Here is a 12,585-nt window from a genome sequence, read left to right on the forward strand (position 1 = left end):
ATGAAAACAACTTAGCCCAACCCTATGTCAGGAATGGTGGTGTAGGACCCAAAATGCAGGAGACCAGGCTTAATGACAGAAAATTAAACATTAAATAAATTAACCAGAACATGTCAAAACCCATGGGGAAACAAAGACGGTGACCATGCAGAGTAGAGCAGAACAGATGACCTGTCAAGGATGACCTCAAAACCAGAAACTTAAATCAACTCAGAGCATGTGCCAGAAATAAAAACTGTGAATAATGTCTATGAAGACTCTCATTCATCCAGGTTGGTTCCATTGTAGTAGTTTTAGGGGATGTCATCTGGACTTGGTTTTAAAGTTGGAAGACGTTTCACCTCTTATCCAAGAGGCTTTGTCAATTCTGAAATAGCTGGTCTAAGAGCTGGTATATATGCGCTCATGGGGGAGGAGTCAGACCTGAAACTGGAGGTGTTGTCCACTTAGCCTACGTGGTTTCAGGTCGTTAATAGTCCTTTGTCCTCAGCTGGGGGTTGGGGAGTCAGTGACTCCCTCTCCAAATGGTCGTCTCTTTCAGCTAATAACGACACAGGTGGAACTGGTTTGGTTTGTTTAGGTTTCAAAACACTGCCGTAGATGGATGGAAGAATAAACCTGAGACCACCATTCTTATTAAGAGAAGGTATATCCTTCTTGACAAAGATGGCTTCTTTCACTCCTCGCTCAAACCATCCTTTCTCTCTGGCTAGAATTCGGACTTCACTGTCCTCGAAAGAGTGGTTTGTGGCCTTCAGGTGGAGATGTACTGCAGACTCAGGTCCACTTGGGTTGGCTCTGCGATGTTGGTAAAGCCGCTTGTGTAGCGGTTGTTTGGTTTCTCCTTTATACTGTTCATTGCAGTTCTCTTTGCAGTGGATAGAGTACACAACATTACTCTGTTTGTAGCTGTGAATTTTGTCCTTTGGATGAACCAGTTTCTGTCTGAGGGTATTGACTGGTTTGAGATGAACTGGGATGTTATGTTGTTTGAAAATCCTTTTAAGTTTTTCAGACAGGCCTGAGATATGTGGAATTGAAATACTGTTCCGTTTTGTCTCTTGTTCCTTCTTGTCTTGTTTTCCTGTATGTTGGGATCTGGTGAATGCCCACTTGGGATATCCACAGGTTCGGAGGGCTTGGTGGATATGTTGCTCTTCCTTCTTCTTTCCGTCAGAGCTTGTGGGGACCTCCTGGGCTCTGTGTTGTAATGTCCTGATGACGCCTAGTTTGTGCTGTAAAGGGTGGTTTGAGTCAAATAACAGGTACTGATCTGTGTGAGTAGGCTTTCTGTACACTTCAACCTGGAGCTGTCTGTCCTCTCCAATGATCACAGCACAGTCTAGAAAGGCTAGGGTGTTGTCCTTTGTGTCTTCCCTGGTGAACTTGATGTTCTTGTCTACTGCGTTGATATGATCTGTGAAAGTCTCCACTTCCTGGCTTTTGATCTTGACCCAAGTGTCGTCCACATATCTGAACCAGTGGCTTGGCGATGTACCTGGGAAGGAGTCCAGGGCTCTTCTCTCAACTTCTTCCATGTACAAATTGGCCACAATGGGTGAGATTGGAGAGCCCATAGCACAGCCGTGTCTCTGCCTGTAGAAGTTTCCCCTGAATTGGAAATGTGTGGAGTTGAGGCACACTTCCAGCAGTTCGCAGATGTAGTCTGGTGTCAGATTTGTTCTGTCTTGTAGCTGAGAATCCTGTAGTAATCTCTTCCTCACTGAAATCACTGCCTCCGTGGTGGGAATGCAGGTGAAGAGGGAAGTTACGTCGTAAGACACCATCGTCTCGTCAGAATCCAGCTGAAGATGTTTGACTTTGTTTGCAAAATCTTGTGAATTCCTAACATGATGCTCTGTGTTGCCAACTAGAGGGGCCAAAATAGTAGCCAGGTGTTTAGCCATGTTGTAAGTTATTGAGTCAATGCTGCTGACAATGGGTCTCAGTGGTATTCCTTCCTTGTGGATTTTTGGGAGGCCATAAATGCATGGAGTGGTATTACACGGGTACAGTCTGTAATAAAGAGGCTTGTCGATGACTTGATCTCTCTCCAGTCTTTGTAGGCAGTCTATAACCTTTTTCTTGTAGCCGCTGGTTGGGTCTCTTCTAAGTGCTTCATAAGTGGTGGTGTCGCTGAGTAGGTTGGTAACTTTGGCTTCATAGTCCGCCGCATTCAGGATCACAGTGCATCTCCCTTTATCCGCTGGTAAAATGTTGATACTGTGGTCCTTCTCCAGGGCTGTCAAGGCCTTTCTTTCATCTGAGGAAAGATTGGAAGGTGGTGGAACTGTGAATAATCAACATGAACCAGGAGCGACAACTTAAAACATGACCAAGACATAGAACCCAACTTAAAAATAAACTAAAACACAGAATCCATACACCTTAAACCTAACCCAAAACTTTTATCAAAGCTTAAAACAAAACAAAAAAACATAACTCTTAGGGTTGCCAGATTAAACAAAGTGTTTTTGAGCAATATGGGGAGGCTTCTGGTTCTACTTCTGGCCATTGATCTCTGCAGACAGACCCTCTTGGAAAGCTGAGCATAATAACGCTAAAATCTTCCCTGGATGTTATTTAGCCATTTCACTTGGGGTGCTACTAAGCTTTTGTCAAAAGGATTTCTGGGAAAAATAAGCCTAAAGTTTTCATGGATGTGTGAAGGTGGCATCTGTGAGGCATCCAACCTCCTACCATGTTGAGAAAACAATTGAAAAAACGTGGGCAAATGGGCAGAAAACACAATGATTTGATGATGATTTGATTATGTTGCAATAAAACTCTTCCAAATTCCAGCCACATGTGACGTACACAAGGACATTGAAAAATATTATCGGAGAAGTGAAGAGTTGAGAAAGAGATGTGAGGCCGTTTGAATGCATTGCCTTTAATGCTGTACCTCAGGGAGGAAATTGAATGCTTGGCAATGAATACATTTTCCCTCCAGGTCTGCTCTGGAAAGGTAATTGCGCAAACAAAAATCAATCGGCTTCTTGCTGTTTATTATGTAAGTATGGACACAATGTTTCATGTAGATATACAACCACCTTCACAAACTTAGCTCCTCTAAAATAGTTAATTAGGCATAATGTGTTGTACAATTGGTTTTAGAATAACAATAATCTACTTAATGAGAACATATCCAGACACTGCTTTTAAAATGAAAGCACACAATTGGACTACAAAATGCAGACATGTGCTGGCGGCACATAAAAGCTTTCATTTATCTGTTTATTGTTCTCTATCACATTCATTTAGACAGCTGACCATAGAAAACCCAGTAAGAGTTGTTAAAAACTTGCAGGTATATATGCACCGTATTCATGTAATGTTTTCTCCTACAAGAAAAATAAAGTATATTTTAAAAGCAGCAAACTCTGAAGTTGCGTTTGAGAGAAAAATGCATTAATAAAGCAAGAATGAGTAAAAAAAAAAAAAAAAAGAAAGAAAGTAGAAGTAGACCTGTAATTATAATTACCTCACACTTACTATGCTTTTCACATGTAAGTGCATTTGTGAAAGCCATTTTTCTTTAAGCACCAAAAAGTTTAAAGTAACACAAAAAGCCCTTCCAAGGTCATTAGTGGCCTGACAAAAATGTGACAAGGCTTTTAGACTGAAATTAAAGACCTTGTTAACTTGCACCCTAAAGTTTGTTCCGAATAACCAACCGTGTATTTTGAACAATACTAACACTAAATCATTCTGACAGCCGTTCTTACCCATATCAATCAGCCTGCTGGTAAAGTTTGATTTGGAATATTTTTTACAAAAGAAATGTATGTTTTTCCTTCTTGCTTCTAGGATTCACCACAGCAAATCCCATCATTTGGCTTAAGGTTGAAGTGGATGCTATTTCCAACCCTCTGTGTTAACCTGGGCTTGAGACTAACACATGATAACACTGGGAAGGGCCCACATTAGGTTGTGTAAACTTGGAATGTCTAACAGTCTCGGGCAGCGTCATATTCCGAAATTAACCAGGCCTGCAGAACTGAAAGCCAGATAAGTCGAGCATGTCCAGGATGTCACAGATTTACTTATGAATTATAGTGGTCCCTCATTTATCGTGGGTGGTTGCGTTATAAAAATAATCTACGATAGAGTAAATCTGCAGTAGGATTGCAGATGTTTTAAGGCAGTAAAACTCCCCCTACAAATTCATTTTTTTTTCTTGTTTATCTCTTGTGTAACCCTTGTGCTATCCTAGGCACTTTAACGTTGGGAGTTGGGTCATCTAGACCCACTAGACAGTGCTCTGAACCTCTTTTCTTCAATGATTTGTGATCTTCACCGGTGACAATGGATTACATGGAATCTTTCCACCTTTATCATGGTAGGAATAACACGTCAAGGTAAGGGTTAAACACACAAGGGTTAAACTCTAAAAGTTCCCACCTTTATAGAAAAATAAGTCCAACAAAGGTCTAATCGAAGATTCATGTAATTCTGGCAAGATGAACGCATTCTCTACAGGAGACACAGGATTGAGGAGATTATTGACAAGGTCAACAGCCAATTGGCGTGCAGAAGATATAAAGCTAATTAAAAAATAAAAAAGCATGCAAATTTGCACTGAAAAAAATTAGAAAAACGGAGTGATTACAAAAGGTAAAGACCGATATAGCGAGGGAACACCAGATCTCCTAACCCTACTAGCTGCTAACTAGCTCAATCAGATTTCTCCACATTCAAAAGCAAGCAGTGCAGGGAGGGCTGGAAAACAGGCAGGGATCTCAAGACCAGGAATGAGCAGTCATACTGTAGAATAAATGTGAAAAACTTTGTTTGTTCTCAAATTAGAGTTTTAAAAAATAGAAGATTGGCGAAAAGAATATTAGTGTGTATCAACTGGTGAAAAGAAAACACAAAACTCTCAAACACATTGTTTGTGCTTCTGTTCTTTGAATAAGGTGTTTATATGCACAAATATTCTGAATAAAAGGACACATCATGCACTTATCCCAAAGATTGCTTATCCAAAATGTGACCTTCTTCCAGCTTAGGCAATCAGAAAAGTGTCTGGAGTCTAAAGGCTTATTCAGGATAAGATCGGAGCGTAGATGTGTCTGTAAGTTAGTGTCATGTCACCTTCATCTGAAAGCTAATGATTAAAGAGAAAAAGCTGCATCAGAAACAGATAATGAGGTTCAGAAATGTCTAAACAGCAGCGAGAATGCAGGAAAAATTACAATGACACTGCATCCTATGATTTAACTGTTTTGAAGCTTATCAGATCTGCAAAACCACAATCAGGATATGACAGTATTACAAATTTATTTTGATTATTGGGGGTAATGGAAATGCACTTTGGGAATAGAGACTCAGATCAATCATTTTAATTAAAATGTACAAAAATAATGCCCCCCTCACTCATGCCACTGATCAAAGAACAGAATATGATTACACGCTCCCACAGATAAATTAATGTCCATGTTCTTTTATGTACATTTGCAATAACTAAAAACTTGTTTTATTTTGCTACAAGGGCGTTTTTGATACAAGTTCACATTAAGAGGAGAAAATAAGAGGCATGCCGCAGATGTGCAGTGCTGCAGTGATGGATACTGGTAATTACTTCAGCGGTCTCATTCAACTCCACTCACGTACTCAAGTTTAATTGCTTGGAACAGAAAAACACAAATCCAGTTAATCTACTGTAAGGGGATCTTGAATCCCGAGGAGTGACCAGAGCAGAGCAATGCTTCATCTCTGTGGGTAAAATGTGGCTGTGAAATTCCAATGATTCAACAGAAAGAAGATCCATATCATGCAGAAGGTAACATTTCAGTGAGGAAGCCTTGTGCAATATCTCATCTATGACAAATGCTGTGGTGTTGAGGATGTTGCAATGAAAAAATACACTGCAAAACATAGATGCATTTTTTTTATTCTTGTTTCAAAAAATATATTTTCTAATCCACTTTGCCTTAGTTCACACATGTTGAGTTTAGTGTCAAGAAGACAATTACTTCTCAAGTAAAAGAAAAAGTCATCCAGTGTGTTCTCGTGTTGGAAAAATCTTTAAATGTGTTTTTTTGTTATTTGATTATATTTGACGAATGGTTTTGAAACAAACATGGCCTGAAAGTGCACTTAGTTTTATAATGAATGGATTATGTGTTGTTTCCATGAGTGGTTGTGTTTACCCACATCCTTCCAAACAGTGACTGATTCTAATTATATTCTTTGGACATTTGTCAAATTTCCTGCTAGATGCTTTTCCAAAAATGTGTTTATAAACCTGAAGCCCAGAAACATGTGGGAGGAGCTACTGTCTAAAGGTTTTAGCCTCATTGCTACATAGGAGCATTGACTGTATATCTCACATGCAGTCAATGCATGGGAGATGATGTTAACAGATCAAGATATTTATTGTGAAGAGCTCTACAAAAGAGTAGTAAACACATCTCCATGTTTGGGCTGATAAGATCAGTCAAGACTTTTTCAGTACAGTGAAGTTCACCATCTACAGAACAAGCTGCATCTGAAAGACTGTCAGTGACAGCTGTACTTATGTCTCTCTGGGACCCAGTTTGAGGTATTGCTGTCCCACATTAGTCTAACGACTGAGGACTCTCAGTCCGATTGGAAACGAACCAAGACTACCTCTAAAAACGGGTACGAGAGTGGTTTCTGGTCCTGGACCGTCTAAAAATTTGCTCCGGATTATCTGGATTATTGCAGCCGAGTGTGAAGCGGCTGGGATGAGGGTTAGCACCACTAAATCTGAGGCCATGGTTCTCGACCAGATAAAGGTAGTTTGCCATCTCTCGGTGGGTGGAGTGTCCCTACCCCAGGTGGAGGAGTTTAAATATCTGGGGTCTTGTTCACGAGTGAGGGAAGACCGGAGCGTAAGATTGACAGGCGGATCGGAGCAGCGTCCGTATTATGCGGTTGCTGTACTGGTCCGTTGTGGTGAAGAGAGAGCTGAGGCAAAAAGTGAAGCTCTCAATTTACCGGTCGATCTTCGTTCCAATACTCACTATGGTCATGAGCTTTGGGTCATGACCGAAAGAACGAGGTCCCGAATACAAGCGGCTGAAATGAGCTTCCTCTGTAGGGTGGCTGGGCGCTTTAGAGATAGGGTGAGAAGCTCAGTCACCCGCGGAGAGCTTGGAGTAGCTTGCCTCCTGGACGACTCCCTGTGGAGGTGTTTCGGGCATGTTCCACTGGACGAAGGCACCGAGGAAGACCCAGAACAGGGTGGAGAGACTGCGTCTCTCAGTTGGCCTGGGAATGCCTCAGGGTCCCCCCAGAGGATCTGGAGGAAGTGGCCGGGGAGAGGGAAGTCTGAGCCTCTTTGCTTAGTCCGTTGCCCCCACGACTCGGTCCCGGAAAAGCGGAGGAAGATGGATGGATGGATGGATGGATGGATGGATGGATGGATGGATGGATGGATGGATGGATGGATGGATGGATGGATGGATGGATGGATGGATGGATGGATGGATGGATGGATGGATGGATATCTGGGAAAATGAACTCTGGTTCACTTAAAGCGAACCAATTGTGTCCAGTCTGAATACATCCTAGGAAAACAAAATACCAGCCTGCGTGTGGTTCTTCTAACCTCTGCTAAGGTTTCATCAATGACCTAACTGTTAGATTTTAGACTTAAATGTCTTTTTTGAGACTTCAATCAACCAAACAGTCATAGATTTATTTTTCTTATATATGCTTGCTGTCCCTCATTAGTCTAACACATCAGGGCCCAGAACTCATCTGAAAAAAACAGAAAAGCATGATTTCTATCAACACAGACTGTTTGTCTCTTGCATAAACATAACAGGAATTCTCTTTAAATTTGTATTTGAGTAACTTTTTAGATTAAAGTATAGATGTATTTTGTCTAAACAAAAATTAAGTTGTGAAAACATGAAGCGCCTTCATGAATAAATAAAGAAATTTGCACTCAGATCAGTATATCAGTAACCAGGATAAACATGACACTCCTGTCTCTGAATAGCTGATATCCATCAATATTTTATGACCTAACAAACAATTTTGCCCAATCCGCTTACATGTCTGTGATGAGCAATGACGCCTCTCTTTTCTTCATCAACCAGTCAAACAGCACAGGATATGAGAAAGAGCCAGAGTTGCTTTAGATATTCTAACAATGCTCTTTCTTGTTTTTCTATCCACTGTGTCAAAATCTTTTTATAAAAAAGTTTTGGAGCTGATTAGCCAGAGGGTTCTGGCATGTGGTAAGTCAAGAGGAAAACATTTTTTCACTCTGAGTTCACGTTTGATAAATTAAAAAAAAAGTTGGAGAAAGGGGGTTTTGTCCTTTACACTTCACTAAATACTTAGTTGATCACATAAGAAGTTACTTGTTTAAAAATCTCATCAAAGCTGCAATGATTCAACCGGTTCATGTGAAGATAAGATGACTGGCATTGACTTAAGGTGAAAATCCCTTTTTGTAATAAATAACAAAATTCAAGTTGCCCTTTTTGAACTGCCAGAATAACAAAATGTATATTCAAATGCATTTGCTCTTCTAGGTCAATTATAACCACGTTCATCAGCAGTAAATGAGAAAACCTGACATTTTTCAAATCTTTCTTTATGAATAAACATGGTGAAGGTCTGTAATAATGCATATTTGATAATACTGCACAAATTGTGAAGGTCAGTGCTGGTGAACTCTACCCACAGATCAATATATCTGCATGACCTGGCATGTTAATATGATTGCTTCCCCACTGCTGAACTACTTCTTGCACTCTGAGCGCTGATCAGAATTAATTCAGAGGATTCCTTTTCATTATCATCAAAAACTCCTGCACAAAAAAAATCTCCTCTACTCTGAAGAATAAAACTTGGAAGGATGTGGAAAATGTGGGAAATCACAGTCTGATGTGTTGCTTGCTGACATTGATTGCCCCACTGCTCCAGTTCCTGTAAATGTAGATGGTTTTACAAGGTCCTTCCTCTCTATACCTCGATTTCACAGGGCGATGGCCATCATTCATGAACTGGCTCGTTTTCTGTACTGCAGGCTAAAAACAACCTGACTTCTCTGTTGTGGGTGAGGGTGGGCGTTCCTTCCTCCAACGAGGTAATGTATGATTCCTTCTCAGAGCACTACCTATAGAATATAGGAGAGATCAATACTGCATCTAGCAGACCTTGCATCCGAATGATAAATCTCCAAGACGGTGAAGAAATAGAGCAGCAGTGCCTTAGTGGAAGGCTCAGCCTTTCTTCATCATCTGTGATTCTAAAGCCTCCCCCACCTCAACCCCACCTCCAACCGCCACTCTCATCACACTATCCGCCTCTGACACATCAAGAAATAAGATCCAGTCCCTTCCCAAGGTCACCGCCAGTCTCCAAGGCTCCTGTGATGATGCGATACACTTCACACAACCTCTGAGAATTAAATGAATCCTTAAGCACAGATGTACAACAGAGAATTCAAATGACCCTCCACTCTTGACAATAAACAACGTATTCGATGAAGAAGTCGAAGGCATTGATAATTATCTGCAGAGGCTTTATGTTGCTGGTTTTCACATTTTCAAAAAAACCTTTAAAGCCTTCAAACCTTGGTTAAAACTTAAGTTTTTTTTTTAAATCAGGGCAGAGTTCAACAAGTAATTAGTATCCAACCTTGAGATACATTTTGAACAGGCAAAAAAGGAAAAGCATTTGGCTAAATGGAGAGCTTCAGAGAACACTGCAGCAGACTGGTTTCCATGAAATTTTGATGACTCAGTTCTTGAGTGCAAAAGTGCAACACATTATTAAATGTCCCTAATGGTGCCAACACTTCTTACACTTTGGTTATGGTCAGCCACAGGGCAAAAAATATCTTAAGATATTTGTTGATTACTTTTGATTATTTTTGTTAACTCCAAAAAATTGCGCTTTTTTTTTTTCATTTTTGCAGAGGAGTGTACAAATGTAGCAGGCTGACGTTAAAATGAGTCACCTGTTCCTCAAGTCAGTGCTTGACCAAAGAAAGGTATTATCTAACACTCAGATTTTAGATGAAAGCTTGTTGTTGACCAAGAGTTCACATTAAATCATCAGGAAAAATTAAACTCATTTAAAGACATGCATTTAAAAAGGCTCCATGAGGCCGAAGAGATTATCAAGGGAGACAAAAGCAGACATTACTTAATTTTAACTTGCACACTTCTTAAGACATACAAAGTGTGTGTATGCATTGTTTTATTAACACCAGAAAAAGTTTGTGTTAGCAGATTAAAACTCAAAATGTGCCAATGCTGCAGCACCTACCTTTTGGAGCTAGTAACAGCCAAAGGTCACCAGCAATTATTAAGCAATGCTAATCCGTATTAGTCTTTAATGTTGTGTGGATCTCCTTATTTTTTTAGCCCTGACTGGAAGCAGGAGTTGAATGCTTTCCTGTTAATGAGGTTCTGGTTATCTCTGTGGCACACTGCTTCCCACTGTTTGCAAGCACTGCATTGTTGTGCATAAGAGACTGTCATTAGTGTTGAAACAGGGAAATAAAACTACACTACTACAATACGAGAGACAGCCATGTGCGTGAAGAGGTAAAGATATTCTCTGATACTGTGTGAAGTCTTAAAGGACACATATTGTGATTTTTATGTTCTTTCTAGATAAATACTTTGCCACGATAGGCTACTAAATATGCACATTATACATGGTTTACACATCACAATTCAAAATGTTCTCCTTCCATCCTCTGGATTTGACCTCAATTTAATTTTGCATGTTTCTTTTGGGAGGGGGCTTTCTGTTAGAACTGTCATAGGTCAAGCAGGCCAAACAGCAGTGTAGCCGCTATTGTTGCATAAACAATTTGGCAGATGCAGGATATCTGGTGGAAAGGTGGGGCCTTCAGGGAACCCAAAACCTCAACTGGACAGTCCAGTGTCACTCATGCCATGTCAATAACAATAGAAAGTATGAAGCCTTCTCTGTTTACACCTCTATACAGAATAAGCCAATCAAATGACACCCAGCACAAAGTTATAGTCTGATAGTTCTGAGCGGAAGAGCTTTGTGAAACAGATTTTGGTTTCCAAGATACCTGCGTTTTTCTAATAACTGTAAAAAAAAATAATAACGGTGCAAAGGTGTACAAGGTTGAGGCTATTTAGCACTGTAAATCAGTTCAATCGCAGTTGGGAGGATAATTGTAGGTAATGGCATCATGGGACGTCATAAAAAGGCCAAGACATTCACCGCCTGGCATGGGCAGGCCTTGGCCACTTCCTGGTTAGCTCACGTCTGAGTCGCTTTGCAGGTAACGTAGCAGTGGTAGCCTGTTTATGGGAGTTCTTTGGTCTATGTCATAGCTTCATGCTTTTTTAAGCTCCTAATAATCGCACAGGCCATGTAATGTATTTATTATTGACCCATGCACATGCAGGGGACAGTAATAAATAGTTTTTTTTTTATTCTCTCTTCCAGGTGATAGACATGATCTTTCTAGTACAGCGATGGTCGAGCCCTGCACTTGCCCCAAGAGCCTTTTTCATTTGATGCTAATCCTTGTTTCTATCCCTCCCAGCTATTTTCTGAAATCACCAGATCTGTAATGCCACTGCTGCTTTAAAAACCTGCCACTTTGTGTGGCTGATTTTGGATCTGGAGAGAGGGTTCTGCTTGGGTACTCGCTGGCTGCTTCTTGGGGAATTGTGGCAAAGATTTACGGGACGCTCACATAAACTTATTCCTCTGATGTCCGCCTAGTGGCAAACACCTAAATACTTTGCAGTGCCAGACTTTACAGTTGACCTTTTGAGTCCTGGTCCCAATTATCCTTGTCTTCCACTCCACCACACCCATACTGTGGACTGAGGTGGCAGCCCCGGGCTTAAGGTGGAGACCTTTGCTAGTTTGGGGTGATGTGTCCTTGGGTTTAAGGGGGTTAAGGGGTTTGAGAGTGAGGTTTTGTTTTTTGGGAGCCTCCACCTCCCTTGGTTACTCTGGGCCTCAGCCTGACTGGATTCCTTCTTTTTAGTTTCTTTGGTCTGATTGTATTTAAACAAATGCTTTTTTCCTTGGGTTTTTTGGATTACTGCAATAAAATGTAATTGAGTAAGTAATTTAATTATCTTGCTGTAGTGTGCAATCAACCTATTCAAACCATTCACACTTGCCACAGTTTTATTGCCTTAAAAGAGCATGATCGGACATCGTCAAGCCAATTGGTAGCAACTTTCACTTGTTGCTAGATAAAAAAGAAACACCCAAGATCCTATTAATGCCTCTTACTGTTCAAACATCAATGGTGTCGGAAACGTAAATTTTTCATTTTCACACTCTTTAAAATGTTGCTTTTGGGATGTGCAAAGGTATCTTTCTCCAAATTCCAATCAAAATGTGTTGCCAGGAAATGCAGCTACACTTAGAAAACTTTGTTAGACTGAACACCCAGGGTGTCACCAAATAATTTGAACCCAAATACATGTCTTAGGTGCAACAGTTCAATTTAGCATTGAAAATTACCAAAAGTTTGTACGTTTTGTGTCCGGCAAGTTGAAGGTACCACAATGGAATAGTCTACGTACAGTACGGCTTTATTAATGATTCATATGACATCACTTTGTCTGCATCCACCAAAGT

The 12,585-nt window shown here is 40.5% G+C and overlaps 1 protein-coding gene across 1 annotated transcript; it reads right to left on the reverse strand.

Annotated features, from left to right (window-relative positions):
- Positions 1–424: 424 nt before the first annotated feature.
- LOC111947428 lies at positions 425–7,172 on the reverse strand. The gene is made up of 2 exons (XM_023954671.1): positions 7,112–7,172; positions 425–2,290 (listed from the first exon to the last, which is right to left on the reverse strand). The coding sequence occupies exons 1-2, from the start codon at positions 7,170–7,172 to the stop codon at positions 462–464; spliced, it is 1,890 nt and encodes a 629-aa protein (XP_023810439.1). The 3' UTR covers positions 425–461.
- Between the last annotated feature and the right edge of the window lie 5,413 nt (positions 7,173–12,585).

Source organism: Oryzias latipes, chromosome 5 (assembly GCF_002234675.1).
Source record: "Oryzias latipes chromosome 5, ASM223467v1".
NCBI lineage: Eukaryota > Metazoa > Chordata > Actinopteri > Beloniformes > Adrianichthyidae > Oryzias > Oryzias latipes.

Excerpts from the sequence above, each read along its gene's own strand:
- LOC111947428 (XM_023954671.1), bottom strand. The coding sequence starts at position 7,172 with ATGCCCGAAACACCTCCACAGGGAGTCGTCCAGGAGGCAAGCTACTCC. Across the intron at positions 2,291-7,111 it reads CTACTCCAAGCTCTCCGCGG|TTCCACCACCTTCCAATCTT; the intron begins GTGACTGAGCTT and ends GATTATTCACAG.